This window comes from Chiloscyllium plagiosum, unplaced genomic scaffold (genome assembly GCF_037043375.1).
Source record: "Chiloscyllium plagiosum isolate Xiang-an unplaced genomic scaffold, Cpla_swu_hap1 HiC_scaffold_25, whole genome shotgun sequence".
In the NCBI taxonomy this organism is placed as follows: Eukaryota; Metazoa; Chordata; class Chondrichthyes; order Orectolobiformes; family Hemiscylliidae; genus Chiloscyllium; species Chiloscyllium plagiosum.
In genome coordinates this window covers 26,371,885-26,393,006 of record NW_028270163.1, presented here as the reverse complement: position 1 = coordinate 26,393,006, position 21,122 = coordinate 26,371,885, and the positions used below count along the sequence as shown (strand labels likewise).

At 39.2% G+C, this 21,122-nt stretch overlaps 1 protein-coding gene and 1 non-coding gene across 2 annotated transcripts in view; one reads left to right on the top strand and one right to left on the bottom strand.

Moving 5' to 3' along the window:
* Positions 1–3,949: 3,949 nt before the first annotated feature.
* On the bottom strand, positions 3,950–4,021 carry trnaq-cug (transfer RNA glutamine (anticodon CUG)). Its single transcript has one exon. It is a non-coding gene; the product is annotated as a tRNA-Gln (tRNA).
* A 972-nt stretch (positions 4,022–4,993) lies between these two features.
* Positions 4,994–21,122, top strand: part of cfap52 (cilia and flagella associated protein 52) — an 86,467-nt gene continuing 70,338 nt past the window's right edge. Inside the window, exons 1-7 of the mRNA XM_043714591.2 lie at positions 4,994–5,113; positions 6,595–6,794; positions 11,750–11,886; positions 16,734–16,862; positions 17,649–17,748; positions 18,660–18,776; positions 20,439–20,539. Coding sequence (XP_043570526.2) covers positions 5,053–5,113; positions 6,595–6,794; positions 11,750–11,886; positions 16,734–16,862; positions 17,649–17,748; positions 18,660–18,776; positions 20,439–20,539 — 845 coding nt within the window. The 5' untranslated portion in view covers positions 4,994–5,052. The remainder of the gene's footprint in view (positions 5,114–6,594; positions 6,795–11,749; positions 11,887–16,733; positions 16,863–17,648; positions 17,749–18,659; positions 18,777–20,438; positions 20,540–21,122) is intronic.

Genomic DNA, 21,122 nt, shown 5'->3' with positions numbered 1-21,122 from the left:
ATCTATCCAATAATAAGGATAATTGGCCAGATATGTCTTGTACACAGGAAGCAGGACACATCCATCCCAGACAATTACCACTCCAACAGTCTACTCTTGATCATCAGTAAAGTGATGGAAGGTGTCATCAACACTGCTACCAAGCAGCACCTGCTCAGCAATAACCTGCTCAGTAACACTCAGTTTGGATTCCACCAGGGCCACTCAGCAACTGACCTTATTACAGCCTTGGCTGCAAAATGGACAAAAGAGCAGAATTCCAGAGGTAGGTGAAAGTGACAGCCCTTGACATCAAGTGTGGCATCAAGAAGCCTGAGCAAAATTGGAGGAATTGGTATCAAGGGCAAACCCCTTGCTGAGATATTTGTTTCATCAGTAGTCACAGGTGAGGTGTCGGAAGACTGGAGGTTGACTAACGTGGTGCCACTATTTAAGAAAGGTGGTAAGGAAAAGGCAGGAATCTATAGACCAGTGAGTCTGAAATCGATGGTGGGCAAGATTAGAGTGGTGCTGGAATAGCACAGCAGGTCAGGCAGCATCTGAGGAGCAGGAAAAATCGATGTTTTGGGCAAAAGCTTGATGGTGGGCAAATTGTTGGATGGAATCCTGAGGGACAGGATTTACATGTATTTGGAAGGGCAAGGACTGATTAGGGACAGTCAACATGACTTTGTGCGTGGGAAATCATGTCTCACAAACTTGAATTTTTTGAAGAAGTAACAAAAAGGACTAATGAGGGCAGAGTGGTAGAGGCGGTCATTATGGACTTCAGTAAGGCAAGGTTCCTGATGGGAGATTGGTTAGCAAGGTTAGATCTCATGGAAAACAGGGAGAACTAGCCATTTGGATACAGAACTGGCTCAAAGGTAAAAGACAGAGAGGGTGGTGTTGGAGGGTTGTTTTCAGACTGGAGGCCTGTGACCAACGGTGTGCCAAAAGGATCGGTGCTGGTTCCACTGCTTTTTGTCAATTATATAAACAATTTGGATGTGAACATAGGAGGCATAGTTAGTAAGTTTGCAAATGATACTAAAGTTGGAGGCATAGTGGACAGCGAAGAAGGTTATGTCAGAGTACAACTGGATCTTGATCAGATGGGCCTATGTGCTGAGGAGTGGCATTAATTTAGATAAATGTGAGGTGCTGCATTTTGGAAAGGCAAATCCGAGTAGGACTTATACACTTAACAGTAAGGTCCTGGGGAGTGTTGCTGAACAAAGAAACCTTGGAGTGCAGGTTCATAGTTCCTTGAAAGTAGAGTTGCAGGTAGATGGAATAGTGAAGAAGGCTTTTGGTATGCTTTCCTTTATTAGTCAGAGCATTGAGTATAGATGCTGGGTGGTCATGTTGCAACTGTACAGGACGTTGGTTAGGCCACTTTTGGAATATTTTGTGCAATTCTGGTCTCCTTCCTATTGGAAGAATGTTGTGAAACTTGAAAGGGTTCAGAAAAGATTTACAAGGGTAGGGTTGGAGGATTTGAGCTATATGGAGAGGCTGAATAGGCTGGGGCTGTTTTCTCTGGAATGTTGGAGGCCTAGGGGTGACCTTATAGAGGTTTATAAAATTATGAGGGGCATGGATAGGATAAATAGACAAAGTATTTTCCATGGAGATGGAGAGTCCAGAACTAGAGGGCATAAGTTTAGGGTGAGAGGGAAAAGATATAAAAGGGACTTAAGGGGCAACTTTTTCACACAAAGGGTGGTGTGTGTATGGAATGAACTGCCAGAGGAAGTGGTGGAGGCTGGTACAATTACAGCATTTAAAATGCATCTGGTTGGGCATATGAATAGGAAGTGTTTAGAGAGATATGGAATAAGTGCTGGCAAATGGGAATGTATTAGGTTAGGATATCTGGTCGGCATGAACGAGGTGCACCGTAGGATCTGTTTCTGTGCTGTACATCTCTATGACTATCCAGGGCAAAGCAGCCTATTTGATTAGCACCACATCTACCAGCATCCATTCTCTCCACCACACACTGAGTAGCAGCAGTGTGTACTATCTATAAGATGCACAGAAGAAATTCACCACAAACATCTTTAGACAGCACATTCCAAATCCACAACCATTTCCATCTCAAAGGACATAGACAACAGGTGCATGGGAACACCATCCTCTGCCAGTTCCCCTCCAAGTCACTCACTATTCTGACTTGGAAACATATTATGTTTCTTCTCTATTGCTGTGTCAATATCCTGGAATTCTCTCCCTAATGACATTGGGGGTCTACCTATAGCATGTGGACTGCAGTGGTTCAAGAAGGCATTCTCAAATGCTTGGGGCTGGTAATGAATGCTGGTGAGCCAGCGATGCCCACGTCTCACATATCATTAAAAATATGGTTGGACACACTATTTCCCTTTCATGAAGTCACGCTAACTCTGCTGAATTAGATTTTGATTTTACGCTAGTTAGTATTTTCATCTCTCTGTGTGTGGCCTCACACGGTCTGGTTGTGTTAGTGGCCTACAGTACTGATTTGTCCTTTCCAATGAAATCTTTTTTTTAATAACTATTTAAATCAATCTGTTCAAACATACAATGGCACACCTCTGGAGCAGTTGGGATTTAAACCCAGGCACCCTGCCGCAAAACCTTTGGTTTGTATTTGAGGGTGTGTAGAACTCAAATCAGCAGATCTAGTCACCTTCATGTGTGTCCTTCAATTAAACTTTCCTGGCTGTACATTTTTAAGTCTTGCTTTCTCATATCAAAACAAACCTCTGAAACTAGGAGAAAGTGAGGACTGCAAATGCTGGAGATTAGAGCTTAAAAATTTGTTGCTGGAAAAGCGCAGCAGGTCAGGCAGCATCAAAGGAACAGGAGAATCGACGTTTCGGGCATAAGCCTTCGAGGAGAAAGTGAGGACTGCAGATGCTGGAGGTCAAAGCTTTAAAAATGTGTTGCTGGAAAAGCGCAGCAGGTCAGGCAGCATGAAGAAGGGCTTATGCCCGAAACGTCGATTTTCCTGTTCCTTTGATGCTGCCTGACCTGCTGCGCTTTTCCAGCAACACATTTTTAAACGTCTGAAATTGCCCAATACACACCAGTGAAACTTTTAATATTTCAGTATAGTGCAATATAGAAAGTACTTTTAAATCAAGATAGACTCAAACTCGAGGATGGAGAAATCTTTAATAAGCTCATTTTCAGGTGCATTAATGAGACAGCACCTGATAAAGAACCATAAACACGTGAAGGGGAAACAATCACTTTCAATGATGTTCTCTGATTGGTAGATTTCGTGTTCCTGTTTATATACATGAAATTTAGTGGACCCCTGAACTTTAAACTCACCTCCGCAATTTCAAGCGCACTTTGGCCACAATTTTCCGATTGAATTAGAAACAAAAGTCCCACTTATAAAAGCATTTACCCTAACTTTATATAAACAGCGACATAGTGAAGTGTCGTGATATTTGTATTGACATTAATCTGTCATTTGCGGTCCTTTTGTTTTCTTTTTTTCTTGCTATTTGCAGCACCCTGTTCATACTTTTCAATGTGAGTTATTATCTATTAACAAAAACGTAAAAGTGGACGAAGCCTTGTGATTCAAGTTATGATGGTATAAACTGTTCCGGGAGATTAATTACATCCATCTCTGGGTTGTTTCTAGCGCTGCACTGTGCTCCAAACCAAATATAGTTAATACAGTAAATGAAACTAAAACATCATGTCTATTTTACTGTTTTCTAATGCGTACAGTCCATCCGGATCACTCACTGCTGGATTCATTTAGTTCCCTCTTAATGCACTTACATGGTACGTACTAATGAAAATGCATTACAATTAAATTTGTATGAACCATGTATCTAATTTTAAATTAATTTTGCAGTTCGGCTGCAGAAGTCACTAGCAGCATACAAAACAATAATTCACGCTGTTTCTTTCTCTAAGATAGTGGGAGTTGCATGAAAAACGGGAAGCAACATAATACGTAAGGTTCCACCGAGATTTGAACTCGGATCGCTGGATTCAGAGTCCAGAGTGCTAACCATTACACCATGGAACCCCCATTAATAGCAACATGAATACGCAGCTTCCTCCTTGATTACGACAGTATTGTTTCTAGGTATACTAAAGTATGATTTATTTTTTATTGTTCTTTTACAAATTAAGCGTGCAAAAAGTGTGCAAACATTGTACACTGACATTAAAACTCACCGTGTACATGTACACCCACTGAGATTTGGGTTGAAAATACCATAATGTTAAGCAAAACAAACAAACAACTTATTCGGTTCTGAAACAAATTGGTTCCACATGCTTCCACTTTCAGAAATCGGTGGGGGAGAAAATTAAAGAATATTTGCATAACACGCATTGGTTTTTAAATGGCTTTACTGGAAATGATGTTTTCTTGCGAATGATAATAATCCTGAATTAATACCAACACAATAAAGCATTCGATTCAATCCCATCTCTATGGAGCTTTTTAAACAGTTAACATTATAGAATATTTCACATCACTTTACAATTTTATTAGATAAACTAGTCCATAAATGCACAATAATTATTTTATGAAATTCAGGTTAGTCTACCAGAATAAAAGAATAGTCTACATATTGAAGACTTTAATGTTGCTATAAATTGGAAATAAATTTTGAAAGTTCACGCAGTTTATAAAATAATGTCCTTCCGGCTCGATACCCAACTTGCAGCATGAATATCCCTCAGCGCGCATGTCATTGCTGGCACTCATGCTCCTCAGTGCGCATGTTTTTACCGGCACAGCTGCTCCTCAGTGCGCATGTCATTACCGGCACAGCTGCTCCTCAGTGCGCATGTCATTACCGGCACACCTGCTCTTCAGTGCGCATGTTTTTACCGGCAATGGCTGCTCCTCAGTGCGCATGTCATTACCGGCACAGCTGCTCCTCAGTGCGCATGTCATTACCGGCACACCTGCTCTTCAGTGCGCATGTTTTTACCGGCACAGCTGCTCCTCAGTGCGCATGTCGTTGCCGGTCTCCTAGCGACGGCTTGTACACAGTGTCCGGTAGTTGCGGCTCCCATTGAAGATTCGCCTCCAAACAACAAGTCATGGCCAAGGAAACTGAGGACTTCTCGCAACTCGAGCTGGAGTCCATCATTGGTTTTAATGGTGAGAGGCAGTAGCTCAGGTGGCAGGGTGTTTGTTCTCTGGTTGTTGTGGTCACACTCCAGGGTCTGTTTCTACTCGAAGCTGTGTCCCTGCTCTGACTGAGCTCTGTCCCCAGTGAGCTCCTTGTCTGGGCACCCCCTCCCTGACAGGGGAGTCAGGCCGACTGCTCCTGTCCTTTTAAAACTTAATTGCATTCTGAGATCACTGCACTGCGTTTGCAAGGAAAGTCTTTGCCAAGACCTTGCTGCTCATGCTTTGATTCTGCCTTAGCCCGCTTTCCCCCTTCCCACTGTCCTCACTGACCTACATTACTCCCAATCAAGAAATACTTCAAATTTACGTTCTCGGTCTTGTTTTGAAATCCCTCGATGTTTTTTCCCCTTAATACTGTAATCTCCCTCAATACGCCAACCCTAGCGATCTCAGCGGTTCTCCGCATAGAGGATCCCTAAATTTTATCTCCACTTTAAATTACCAAGACCCTAAACTCTGGAAGTAATTCCCAGAGGATCTCTGCCTCACTAGCTCTTTTTCTTTCTTTAAAGTGTACCCTAAACTCACAACTTTGATCAAATTTTTGGGAGTCTCTCTAATGTCTCCTTATGTGCCGTGATGGCAAATGTTGTTTAATAATAATCCCACACAGTGCCAGAAAATGTTAAATATAGTTTTTTAAAAAAATATTTTCTGATCAGTATATAAGTTAGCTCGCTGAGCTGGAAGATTTGTTTTCAGACTTTTCGTCACCATACTAGGTAACATCATCACTGAGAGTCGCTGGTGAAGGGCTGGTGGTATGTCCTGTCTCTCTATTTATAGGTCTTGGTTTCTTAAGGTGGGTGATGTCATTTCTGGTTCTTTTTTCAAGGGAAGGTAGATAGGATCTACCACCAATGCCTCACTGGGGAATATCACTGATGATGTTGCCCAGTATGGTGACGAAACATCTAAAAACAAATCTTTCAGCTCAGCGAGCTAACTTACATCCTTACCATCAACTTACATCCTTAGCATCAACTACAAATCTTCTCAAAGTTTTCTGATCAATTCAGATTCTTTACTGAAAACTAATAGTTTTATGAAGCTTCTAAAAGTTTATATTAATTACATTTATTGAGAAATATCCATGCCTAGCATTTTTAAGGATATAGTACTCTGTAGTAGGATGATATAACAGAAATGACAATCCAACTGAATATATACTCAAATAAAAGCGAAGTACTGTGGATGGTTGAAATCTAAAATAAAAGATGCAAGTGATGAAGAAACAGTGTTTGTCGTGAAAGAAACAGTGTTAATATTTTGAGTCAACAGGATTTGTTATCAGAACGGTATTCAGTACAGACTTAAGTGGCTAAGCAATCCACATCAGATTAAACATTTTGAGAGCACAGCGTAATGCAAAACATAGCATTCTTGTAAATGTAAGCATTCTTTGATTCTGGTTCATTTTAAGTTAGATTGTATGGCTGTTTTTACAGGAAAAGTACCTTCTGGCTTATCTGTGCATCCTGATTGTGAAAATATAATTTATCCTCTGGGATGTACAACCATTGTACAAAACCTCAAGACTAGCCAACAAGCTTTCCTGGAAAGTCATACTAACAATATCTCCTTCGTTGCGGTTAGTAGGGGTGGAAGATATATTGCAACAGGACAGGTCACTTATATGGGTTTTAAGGTAAGAAGAATGTATTGTTTTACTGACTTTTGCCCTGAGCAAATTTAATTCTGCAATGCATGAAGAATTTTAGAATATCAAGAACTTGAAATTAACCATTTTTTCCTCCCCTTACTGAACACAACTGCAGAAACAGTCAATTGAAGTGTGTGCAGAACAAAATACAGAGGATTTGTATATAAAGATTACCAAATCTGTTGAGACCCAGAATACAAAGTAAACTATCCTCGTATTCAAACATTTAGAGTAACCATGTAGATTTGTAGTTATTCCTGGAAAGAGAGGAAAGGAATACAAAACTATTTAACCAATGGTAATCTAAATATGGCCATTCATGCACACATTTTGGCTGCTGCTTTGGACATAAACATAGTAGTTCTATCTACTTTCCTTCTCTCTTTTAGTTCCTCTTCTACCTTAGAACATAGAACATAGAAGAATACAGCGCAGTACAGGCCCTTCGGCCCTCGATGTTGCGCCGATCCAAGCCCACCTAACCTACACTAGCCCACTATCCTCCATATGCCTATCCAATGCCCGCTTAAATGCCCATAATGAGGGAGAGTCCACCACTGCTACTGGCAGGGCATTCCATGAACTCACGACTCGCTGAGTAAAGAACCTACCCCTAACATCTGTCCTATACCTACCCCCCCTTAATTTAAAGCTATGCCCCCTTGTAATAGCTGACTCCATACGTGGAAAAAGATTCTCACTGTCGACCCTATCTAAACCCCTAATCATCTTATACACCTCTATCAAGTCACCCCTAAACCTTCTTTTCTCCAATGAAAACAACCCCAAGTGCCTCAGCCTTTCCTCATACGATCTTTCTACCATACCAGGCAACATCCTGGTAAACTTCCTCTGCACCCGTTCCAGTGCCTCCACATCCTTCCTATAGTATGGCGACCAAAACTGCACACAATACTCCAGATGTGGCCGCACCAGAGTCCTATACAACTGCAACATGACCTCAGTACTCCGGAACTCAATTCCTCTACCAATAAAAGCCAGTACGCCATATGCCTTCTTCACCGCACTATTTACCTGGGTGGCAACTTTCAAAGATTTGTGTACATGGACACCAAGATCCCTCTGCTCATCCACACTACCAAGTATCCGACCGTTAGCCCAGTACCCCATCTTTTTATTACTCTTACCAAAGTGAATCACCTCACACTTAGCTACATTGAACTCCATTTGCCACCTTTCTGCCCAGTTCTGCAGCTTATCTATATCCCGCTGTAACCTGCCACATCCTTCCTCACTGTCTACAACTCCTCCGACTTTCGTATCATCCGCAAACTTACTCACCCAACCTTCTAACCCCTCCTCCAGGTCATTTATAAAAATGACAAACAGCAATGGTCCCAAAACAGATCCTTGCGGAACACCGCTAGTGACGGCACTCCAAGATGAACCTTTGCCATCAACTACTATCCTCTGTCTTCTTCCAGCCAGCCAACTCCTAATCCAAACCTCCAACTCACCCTCAATGCCATACCTCCGTATTGTTTGCAGTAGTCTACCATGGGGAACCTTATCAAACGCCTTACTAAAATCCATATACACCACATTTACCGCTTTCCCCTCGTCCACCTCCTTAGTCACCTTCTCAAAGAATTCAATAAGGTTTGTGAGGCACGACCTGCCCTTCACAAAACCATGCTGACTATCCTTGATCACATTATTCCTATCCAGATGTTCATAAATCCTATCCCTTACAATTCTCTCTAAGATTTTGCCCACAACAGAAGTGAGACTCACCGGCCTATAGTTACTAGGGTTAGCCCTACTCCCCTTCTTGAACAAGGGAACCACATTTGCTAGCTTCCAATCTTCTGGCACTACTCCTGTAGACAACGAGGACATAAAAATCAAGGCCAATGGCTCTGCAATCTCTTCCCTTGCTTCCCAGAGAATCCTAGGATAAATGCCATCAGGCCCAGGGGACGTATCTATTTTCACCCTTTCCAGAATTTCCAACACCTCTTCTCTACATACCTCAAAGCCATCCATTCTACTTAATTGTGACTCAATACTCACATTGACAACAATGTCCTGTTCCTGATTGAATACTGACGAAAGTATTCATTCAGTGTCTCCCCAATCTCTTCAGCCTCCACACGCAACTTCCCACTACTATCCTTGACTGGACCTATTCCTACCCTAGTCATTCTTTTATTCCAGACATATCTATAGAAAGCCTTAGGGTTTTCCCTAATCCTACCAACTAAGGACCTTTCATGTCCCCTCCTTGCTGCTCTTAGCTCTCTCTTCAGGTCCTTCCTGGCTACCTTATAACTCTCAATCGCCCCAATTGAACCTTCACGCCTCATCTTTACATAGGCTGCCCTCTTCCATTTAACAAGGGATTCCAATTCCTTATTAAACCACGGCTCCCTCACACGACCCTTTCCTCCCTGCCTGACGGGCACATACTTATCAAGGACACTCAATAGTTGCTCCTTGAACAAGCTCCACATATCAATTACACCCTTGCCTTGAAGCTTACTTTTCCAGGCCACACATCCTAAGTCATGCCTCACAGCATCATAATTTCCCTGCCCCCATCTATAACTCTTGCTCTGTAGTGCACACTTATCCCTCTCCATCACTAGAGTAAAGGTCACCGAATTGTGGTCACTGTCCCCAAAGTGCTCACCTACCTCTAATTCTAACACCTGGCCTGGTTCATTACCCAGAACCAAATCCAGTATGGCCTCACCTCTTGTTGGCCTATCTACATATTGTGTCAGGAAACCCTCCTGCACACATTGGACAAACACTGATCCATCTAATGAACTTGAGCTATAGCTTTCCCAATTAATATCAGGAAAGTTAAAGTCCCCCATAACAACCACCCTATTACTTTCACTCTTCTCTTGAATCATCCTCGCAATCCTTTCTTCTACGTTTCTAGGACTATTAGGAGGCCTGTAAAAAACTCCTAACCTTTCCTATTCCTAACCTCAGCCCAAACTACCTCAGATGGCGAGTCTTCATCCATCGTCCTTTCCTTCTTGTTCTCCATTTCCCAAAACCAGTTAAACCACCATCTGACTGCCCCACTCCCCATCCTGCAATATTTACATGAGTCTATTACTTGTCCTCTGTCTTCTTGCTGCCACTCCAGACTTGAATCACTCTTGGATGAGACCACAGCTGAATTATATGCTTTTTATGACATTCTGTAAAGACCATTGAAGCATCCGTTGTTTGCTATATGTTCCTTTTACCTAACTTTTTATCTTGTGTACACACCAGTGGCAAAATTTAATAGTTCCTTTCCCCACCCACTCACTTTCACTCCAATCATCACTGTGGCCTTGGGTTTGATCCACAGACCAGATCCTTGCCATCCTCAATCTTATTGTGGTTGATCACATTGATATAATAATTTTGACAAAATCCTGTGTTTTACATCATCTGCCTTGCCCAAACTACCAGGTGGCAGAGTGCTTCATGTGATCAAATGCCATCATGGAATTTCTATTCCTACTGCCTGTATGATTACCATCCAGTTTCCTCCCTCAATCCAAAAATGTGCAGGTCAGGTGGATTGGCCACACTAAATTGCCCATTAGGTCCATTAGGGAAATGGGTCTGGGTGGCTTACTGTTCAGAGGGTCTGTGTGTACTTGTTGGGCCAAATGGCCTGCTTCCACACTGTAGGGAATCTAATCTAATCTTTGAGCACTTATTGTTATTTGAGCCATTGGATTCTTTTAATATCCTTACTTGCCGACTGCCTCACAAAGCTTCACACTTCCATGCCCTGGTAGAATGTGTTATGGACCAGAGGAGATCCCTTCAAAATATATTAAGAAGGTAGCTGAAACCTTAACATTTTCTTATTTTAAATGTAAATATGAGATCTTGTGTTCTGGATGTAATTCAATTTGTCAAACTACTCAATGTTAAGCAAAACACAATTTATTCAAACACTATAGTTAAAATACAACAAAAAAAGGAATTTGGAAATTTACCTCTACTAAAAAAACTTAACAGAACAATAGATACAGTAATTATTACTAAGTAACTGTTCTAATATAGTACCGTCCGATAAACACACTCTTGGAAAAACAGATCATCTCATGTGCAATCGTATCAGCAAGAAAGAGATACATGCAGCAGCTCCCCAGAGAGACAGAGTAGAGGGCAGAAGATGTTCATTGCCTTCCAACCCTTCTGAGACTCCAGTGACAACTGCCAAAAGCTCTCGAAAACCCTGGTTCTGGGAGGACTTGACCACAAACACTCACGCCGCTTTGTATTGTTCCAACTTTTAAAAAAACCCGAAGGCCTCACAAGTTGTTTATCTTTTCATAGAGACTTGGTACCTGACCCCTAGTCTCTCTCTAAAAGAAATTAGGACAAAACACACCTCTTAAAGCCACAATGTCATCACAAATGTATGCAATCATACAGAGCGGCTCCGAATGCCAGTGCTCATCTGGGTTTGCAATGGCTTTTTAAATATGGCGTCAACACCATGGATGCCAGCATAAGCCAGAGTATCTAAGAATATTTCTGCCTGTGGCAAATAGGTGAATTGGGTTAGCACTGGATAACGGGGGGATGCCACAGATGCATGGCACCTAGTTAATGAGATGAGTTTGGGGTGATTGCATGAAAACATTTGCTAGGCTTCGCAGAGAGAAACTCAATAAAAATGACACTTTGCTAAAATATGATAACATTTCAGCCCATTGTCTTTATAGTAAAGGCAAATAACATCAGATAATTTAACACTAGAATTACCTCTAATAATTGCAATTTTTAAAAAAATCTAAACAGAAATGCTTATTTTTGATTTCAAGTCCTCACCACTGTTGATTTTGTGATCATTTAATGTAACATATGAATGATCCACTGTGTTGACAGTTCATATTTTACTGAGAGGTATTCAGTGTGATTGACTGAAATCTGCATATTGTATATCGTTGCAGGCTGATATCATCATCTATAACTATGTTGAAAAAGCAATTCATGCAACCATGACACTTCACCAAGCCAAAGTTGAATCATTAGCATTTTCCCCAAATGATCTCTATTTGGTCTCTCTTGGCGGTCAGGATGATGGCAGGTAACAGAGGGAACCTATTGTAAAATTTAAGTCAATACAAATAATGGGAAAACATTCCACGAACTGGAATTATATGTAACACAAAAGAAAATTTTACGAAAAATTTGCTGAATGGTCTGGCCATTTACATGGAGAGAGAAACAGAATCGATGTATCAAATCGACAACCTGATAATAGTTAAGATTCTTGGCTTGAAATGTTAACTCTGTTTCTTTCTTCACAAATGCTGCATGTTCTATTTTTAATTTACATTCTCAGTACCCAAAATGCATTGTTCTTGGCAAATCGAAATGATTGTGGTTGTTGAAGGCCAATCGTTTTAGCCTAGGACATTGTTGTCAAAATTCTTTATGGTAGTTTCTTGGGCCTAACAATCTTCAACTGCTTTATCAATGACCTTTCCTCCAATAAAAGGTCAGCATGCAAAGCTTTGTTCATGATCGTAGTATTCATTTTCATTCACAACTCCTCAAATAATGAACCAGCCAAAGGCACATGCCACAAGACCTGAACAACATTCAAATTCAGGCTGTTAAGTGACAAGTGATATTTTGCCACATTTTTAGTCCACAGTGGTCATCTCCAAAAAGAGAAAATCAAACTATTTCCCTTTGATGTTCAATGGCATTGATTTTGCTGATGGACTAGTGGTATTATCATTGGACAGTCAATCCAAAGACCTAAGTAATGTTCTGTGTACCCAGATTTGAAACCTGCCATGACAGATGGTGGAATTTGAATTCAATAAATATCTGGAATTAAAAGTCCAATGATGATCATTTGCAATTATTGGGAAAAACCCATCACGTTCACTAATGTCCTTGAGGGAAGGAAACTGCCATCCTTACCTGGTCTGGCTGACATGTGACTCCAGAACCACGGCAAAGTGGTTGACTCTTAACTTCCTTCTGGGATGGACAAAAAAATCTGGCCTGGCCAGTGTTATCCACATCTTGTGAATAAATTTTTTAAAACCCACCATCTGAGTCATGTGAACTTCCATTGACCATAAACTTCATTGGACCAGATATATAATGTTGCTAAAATACTGATGACTCACCTCCTAACTCACAAAACATTTCTACATAAACAAAACACAAATCAGGTTCCTGATTAGCTCAAACAAAGCTAAAGTAATCCAGCATCATTAAGAACAAAATGGTTCATTCAATTGGCCTGTGTAAACATTAACTCTGTCCATCATGAATGCATACTGACTTCAGGATGTATCTCATACACAGGCTGTATTGATGCAACTCGCCAAGACTTTTTCCACAGTAGCTTCCTAACTTGTGATTTGTAACATCTAGAAGGACAATGGTGACAGGCAAATGAGTAACCACCACCTCTTTTAAAGTCTTTCTTAAAGTCACTCACCAACCTGACTTGGAAATACGTTGTATTTCCTTTTTTGTGTTTTATCTTGGAACTTTCTATCTTAACAATGAAAATACCATAACCACATGTGTAGACTTCAAGCAGCCAGTCTATTAGAAATTAATTTCCATCAAATAAGTGGAGTTACAGAACATAAATATTAAAATTCAGACCAAAAAAAATTAATAAAATAAGGACGTTTCATTTACAAAAATATCAGTTTTCTAATGCAATCTGCAATAGCTGTCCAACTTAAATCATGCTTGTTCATCTCCCATAAAATAATAATACAGTGATATGTTAGCAAAAATGTCTTTTCCTGTTGGAAATGTATATTTATATTTTTGGGTTATGTAAAAGATAGAAGATATGGAAGATAGAAAATATTGGACATGTTCAGATTGAAGATGGGTTATACCATACAGTATCTTAGAAGTTAAGTCAACAGTTTAATGCCTGCAGTGGTTTACCTACAGTTTATAAAAAATCGAGCTTCCATCAAATTCTATCCTTTGATTTCAGATGCTTGTGTGAGTTTTCTTTTGCACATTTTCTGAAGAGACTATTGTCTTTTGTGTTGTGTGCATGTGTCTATGTTTGGGCTTAAGGGGATTTAGTTCTAATTCTGGATTTTACCTGAGATGCTAACTACTTGGTTGAAAAGTAAGTTTTATTAGAAGATAGGAGCAAGGGTCGGCTATTTGACCACTCAAGCCTGCTCTGCCATTCATGGGTGTTCATAGAGCTCAGTAGTTAATCCTGCCCTCCCCCAACTCCAGTGAATGCTTCAGCCACAAGAGCCATATTTAGCCATATCTACCTCCTTTATTGTTTAGTAGTTTTGAGTGTTGCTGAAAGAAGTGACACTGTGTTGAAGCTTTTCCACTTACACTCATTGAGACAATTCAGAAGAATGCCAATTTAAGGAGGAAAACAACATTTATGATGTATGAGAGCATACTGTATGTATTTACATGTTTTTTTCTGTCTGCACAAAACAGAGCCCTGTCTATAAGAATATGTAGCCTCTAATGAATGTAGGTGCAACACACTGCAAGCCTAACTGATAATGATAAATTGGTTGTCAGCATAATTATTTGCATTCTCAGGGTTACTCAGCAAATGCTGTCCAATTGTAGAATCACATCTAATGTTGAACATTGTGTTGTGAGTTTTGCAAGATCCAGTCAGTGCCTGTATCCTTTTGCAATCAACCAAAAGGATATCCTATGTGACATGATTAGCAAATCTTTGGAACATATGGTCTACATACTAGTATTGCACTGACACTAAGACATTCAATGTGGCCTGCAATGAACAATACTTGCTGGATAATCTTGAGTGTGTGAAGAATTATTGGATTATAAATTTGGTTCTCAGTGTGATGCAATTGTATGTACTGCGTACGATATATATAAATACACACAGCCTGTTCTTGAAAGGTGCCTTGACAGGGTTAATGCTGATAGGGTTGTTTCCCCTTGTAGGAGAATCAAAAAATGGACATTATCTCAAAGTAAGGGGTAGCCCAGTTAAAACAGAAATGAGGAGAAATTTCTTTTCTCAGAGGTTAGTGAATAAATGAAATTCTTTACCTCAGAGGCTGTTGAGGCTATGTCAGTAAGTTTATTCAAGGTTGACATTGACAGTTTTTTGATCAGTAAGGGAATCAAAGATTATGGGGGAAGGGCAGGAAAGTGGAGTCGAAGGTTATCAGATCAGCTATGATTTCATGAAATGGCAGAGTAGGCCCAAAACAGCCTACTTCTGCTCCTATATGATTAGATTAGATTCCCTACAGTGTGGAAACAGGCCCTTCGGCCCAACCAGTCCACACCGACCCTCTGAAGAGTAACCCACACAGACCCATTTCCCTCTGACTAATTGACCTAACACTATGGGCAATTTAGCGTGGCCAATTCACGGCACATCTTTGGACTGTGGGAGAAAACCAGAGCACCCAGAGGAAACCCACGCAGAGAATGTGCAAACTCCACACAGACAGTCACCCAAGGCTGGGATTGAACCTGGGACCCTGGCGCTGTGAGGCAGCAGTGCTAACCACTAAGCCACCATGCTGCCCAAATAAGATAAGATCTTGTGGTCTTATCTAAGATGTGTTATGCAGACTGATCAATAAAAGTAAAGAATGTTTCTTGGAAATTAAAATATGTGAATTGCTATTTTCTAAGGAAATTCTTTAAGTTCTTAGTTTAAGTTGTTTTAGTAATTCCAAGGCACACAGAGTTCTTTGTCTAGTATATGTTGAAAGATGTTTCTGTCAAATCAATGCATCACCAACAGAGAGAGAAGGAAAGTGAGAAAAAAGAGAGAGATTATGGAAGTTAAGATTTATATCAACCAAGTACAGGCCAAAATATAAGGATGTCACTTAGAAAATCAAGGGAGCTGAAGTTGAGGATAACCAGTCCAAATACAATTACTAGCACAGGATGTGACTTAACCCAAAGACTGACAATCTAGGAACAATAGCAGCCCAATAAATGCAGAGACATCACTTTGAGGTATTAGAAGTCTAACACCATGGTCCCACAGGATGACAAAGCCTTGTTGTCAACTCACAATAATGAGGGCAGATAAATTCTAACAATATTTCTAACTACAAGCATATGATCATCAGTCTAATCCAAAGGCTAAATATCCAATTTTGTTATTTGTTCAGGTATCTCAAATTAATATTTATTTTTCAGTTAATTATACCTGATTACTTGTTTATTCAACATTGAAGGTTAAAAGTTGCACACTGCCTGAGAGTGACATGAGGCAGATTCAAATGTGGTTTTCAAAAGTGTATAATTGTCTGAAGTGAAAAAAACCTGAAATATGGGCAAAATCAAGGCAGTGGGACAAGCTGTGTTGCTTTTGCAGAGCGCAGGCATGCAAATAAAGCACTGATTGGCCTCCTACTGTTCTGTAGCAACTTGATGAACAACATTCATTTTGCAATCTAATTGTCTGTTTTCTTTTCCCTTGATAATAGCAGTAAAGGTTAGGTCAGTCACTCAGGAGCTTATTCATATCCTGCTGGAAGGTTGGAGTGTAACTAATTATACAAGTGAAACTGATTAAAGTAAAATAGTTGATAAGACTCACTGAGTCTCAACAGTAACTTCTAAGTATAAACTAAGTGGTTATCCCTGATGTTTCTGATAATGAAAAAGAGGTATGAGTTAAAATTTCATGTGGTACTCGAGTAATATTTTTGTCAGTGTATTATTAATTCCAGTGTTGTTTTATTGCTGTGTTGTTCTGTGTTGAAAAGTGTGCATGTGCACTTGGGTGAGGGTTTAAAGCACATTCTTTAAATGAAAGAACAATCGCTTTGTCTTCCAGTTCCCCCTTTTTTTACGATTAAGCTACTCAAATTGCTAGATTGTTATCCTTTTTATTTCTGTAGGACTTCACAATGATTAAAAAACATTGTATTTTTTGCTTTCTTCCTATTACAGTGTTGTCATTTGGAATATTGCAACAAAGTTATCTATCTGTGGAAGTCCTGCTTGTGTTGCCACTGCAGGAAATGCACTGACTGTAAAATTTGCTAATAATATGGACGATACCTTCATTACAGGAGGAACGTAAGTTGGAAAAGAAAATTGAGATTGTAATAAGAGCTAATGGCAAAACTACTCAAATCTACACAAATTTCTACATTGCTTTTGCACTGAGCTTTCTTTAGAAACTGGATAGTATACTGAAACAGAAAATAAGCTTACAGCAGGCTGGAAACGGGGTGGGTAATTGAGAACCTACATAATATATAACATCCTCCATGAGATTCTTTGTTTTATTGCTGTTACAAAAATTTACATATATATTCGAAGCTTAAAAACATCTATGCACATTAAGCACAGTATATTTTTAAAATTGTAGAAATACCCCTGTTTTGCATAACAGATTCTAATGCTATCAACATTAAAATATTTAGAAACTATTTAATTTTAGTAAATTAAAATAAAATATGTACAAAAGCCTTTAAAAGTCAGAAATAGTGATTTTGAATTGAACTATTTGAAAAATATTCATTTTAAATTTACACCAGTTTAGTGCAAATGCAAAAAACTCACACACTTGGTTTCTTTGTAAGTTGTATTTTAATTGGCGAGTAGCATTTCTGAAAAACTTGCTTAAGGAAACAATGATAGACAAAATGTACATGTGGACTTGGGTGAGGACTGAGTCACTTCAATGTAAGTTTTATCAGATTAAAAGAAAACCTATCCATTCCTGTGCTGTAATTACACTAAAACTTGCAGGAAGTTCCAGTCTTGTATGTTGGTTTAGATGATTTACACCTGAACTATCATTTAAGTAGGTAATGAAATTAGGTAATATTCTTTTGGCATATAATTTTCTTTTGCTAGTGGTACACTACGTCTCTGGCTCCTAGATTTACCCAATAGAAAGATCCGTCCCACGGAATGCCAAACAGGACCTTTGAAAAGAATGATCAATTGTATTGAGGTGAGTGGCATTCATTGCTCAGATTTTCCATGTACAGTTTTATTTAGAATAATAATATCTCAAAGGATTGTCATTCGTATAAATAACTGTATCTTCCATGTTTTGGTGATCATAGAATTATAGAATCATACAGTACAGGAGAAGCCCTTTGGCCCATCAAGTCTCCAAGACAAAAGAGTAACTTTTGATCTACAGTGGTCCCACTTTCCAGTACTTGGCCCACAGCCGTGAATGTAATGACATTTCAAATGCTCATCCAAATACTTTTTAAAGATTGTGAGGTTTCCTGCTCAAATATTGTCCCAGGCAACGCATTTCAGATTTCTAAAATTGATTGCCTTTTGGATGGTTCCCTCTTTCTAAAAAAAACTGGTTTCTGTCTCTGCCTCCCTGTGTTGTATAACAACTTCTTGCTATGTAACAGACCAATTTTTTTTCTCTCTTCTACCCTTGTTTTCAAAGCATTTATTATCTACCTCAAGGGATTTTTAAAGGCCTCATTTAAATGCATGTAAACAAATTTCCAAACAAACCAATACGACTCTTAGAACTCAACAGTGAGGACAAAGCTATGTTCTTCCCTCTTAATCTCATATATGTGTATGAAGTATAAATCAAACTTAAAGCTATACATGATTCTGTCAACCTTAGAACCCACATTTCTAAATAATAATGAAAATGTTTCACCATGTTTTTTCTACAAAACTTTTTTTTTTGTGGTTTGATTTTCAATTACATCTAAAATGAAAGCTATCAAATGCTGTATTTAATGAAATACTTCTAAGTGACAGTCTTTACTTTAAAAATATAACTCTTGTTATAATTTTTATTAGATGATTGCCTGAAATTTTGTCTGCTTTCATCATAAATGTACAGCTGATCTCATGGTTGCTTCACTTCTTCACTGCTAGGTAACAAAAGATGATAGTTTCTTCTATTGTGGAACTACTACTGGTGATATTTTGATGATCAGCATGAAAACTGGACTGCTGAATAATTATGGGCCAATAAAAAATAAGTTCAGTTTGGTAAGCTGTGAACTTGCTCAGTTCAGTTTGTAAAGTGCCAAAATAGTCCAATGTATTTTCAGTTAGTGTTGTATAACTAAAGCAAAGAGAGTTTGGAAATCATGGAGTTCTTGGTGATTGATGTAGTGGCCACTCTAATTATTTGCACAAATAACTTACTATTTATACAATGTATCATGTAGGTCCATATACACTGATTATGCACAGTTTATAGAACTTGTAAAGAAGTTCCAAACCCACAGGATGTACATTTTACAGATAATAAAGTATCTTGTTTTCCTCATTTAGCAAGATCATTATAATCGTTCAATGAAACTGGAGAAATCACAATCACCCCACCAATAGCCACCAACCAGCAACAAGAATCAAGTAGCACAAATGCACTCTCTACATAATATCAATCATGTGATGTTAGGATGGACTGTGTGGGTCTAAATACTTTTGATGTATTCTTCGTCAATGGATGAAAATTAGATTAAAATAACATTAAAAAATGAGATTATTTGGCTGATTGTGGTTGCTCATTTGAAAAGATCATGGCTGACATGATTTTCTTTTAGATTAGATTCCCCACAGTATGGAAACAGGTCCTTGGCCCCAACAAGTCCACTCCGACCCTCCGAACAGCAACCCACCCAGACCCATTCCCCTACCCTATATTTACCCCTGACTAATGCAACTAACACCATGGGCAATTTAGCGTGGCCAATTCACCTAACCTGCACATCTTTGGATTCTGGGAGGAAACCGGAGCACCTGGAGGAAACCCACACAGACACGGGAAGAATGTGCAACTCCCACACAGTCGCCCGAGGTGCAACTCGAACCCTGGTCCCTAGTGCTATGAGGCAGCAGTGCTAACCACTGAGCCACTCCATGACTTTCACCCCACTTATCTCCTTGTCCCCCATAACTCTAGCCTCTCTTAGTGAATAAAAATCCTTTAAACTCATTTTTAAAAATATATTCTCTGTGAGTGTCACATCAGCTATTTCTACCTTAAATATAAAGCCCCTTATTAAACTATACACCAAAGTGTTAGATTCATTCACAAAGGAAATATTCTCCCAGTATCTATGCTGTTAAGCCTATTAAGAATCTTTATATGTTTCAATCAGACCATATCTCATTCTTCTAAACTCCAGTGACTCACACCTTCCTCAGAAACCAATCCTTTTATCCCATAAATCAACCTAGTAAATTTTCTCTCAAGTGAACCGAGTGGGAGTATATTCTTCCTTAAGTAAGAAAACCTAAACTGTGAACAACATAGTCGATTCTGACCGGTTGTGTTTTTCTATACTCTCGACTTGGATCTCGGAGTCCTCACTTTCTCCTGGAATCTATTTGCTTCAGTTAAGGAACAACGTGGAAGAATTAGGAGGGGAATATAGTTGTTGTGGTTCTGTTCGCCAAGCTGGGAATTTGTGTTGCAGACATTTCGTCCCCTGTCTAGGTGACATCCTCAGTGCTTGGGAGCCTCCTGTGATACAAGGGAATACAGTAATTGTTTAAAAAATCCAGGTGATTAGAATGTATCTAGATATCATAAATAGTTTGATTTTCTAATTATCATGCTTCAATGTTAGTATTCAATATTTAACAAGAATTATTATTGAAGTGAAATTAGAATTTGAATGGTTCATCTCATGTCATCTACAGGGTGTCACTGCAATAGTCGAGCTAAAATCGGAGGACATCCTTGTTGGATCTGGAGATGGTGTTATCGTTCTGTGCAAAGCACCACACTTCAAGGCACTCAAGTATGTTTGGATATATTTAACGTTGAATATATATTTTATTAAACTTCTGTGCTAACAAATTACTACTTATAATTATTTCAACAATGTTTCATGGAGGAATTACAAAATTCATAAAATAGATTTCACTATAGCAACAATTTGTTGTAAAATAGTGCTACCCTGTACATTTTTTAGAAAAAAAATTCATTTAGTTTAACAATCTTCAGTTCAAAATGACCTGATACTACTTTATTAAGCTGAATTACTTTTATCTTCTAATGTACGTTAGAGGTCTGTATGATACTGAAGACAAAATCTTTTAAGGGTCTGAGTGGTGTGGGTTATAGCAAGATGTAAGATCTGACAAGAAGTCCAGCAAGGCCTTGTATATTTTCCCACGTGGCATGGCAAGATTCTTGTCCGGTAGTGGTAAGTTGGCGATGATGCTTATTTAGCTCCTTGTTGATAACCCAACTCACCTAACTGATGTTCTGCTTCCAACATTACCAAACTTGCCTAACAAACTAACTGACAGGAACATCAGAGCAATGTCTGGTAGATTCAACTCACCGTTTCCTCCGGGTGACTTCCATGTTGCCCATGA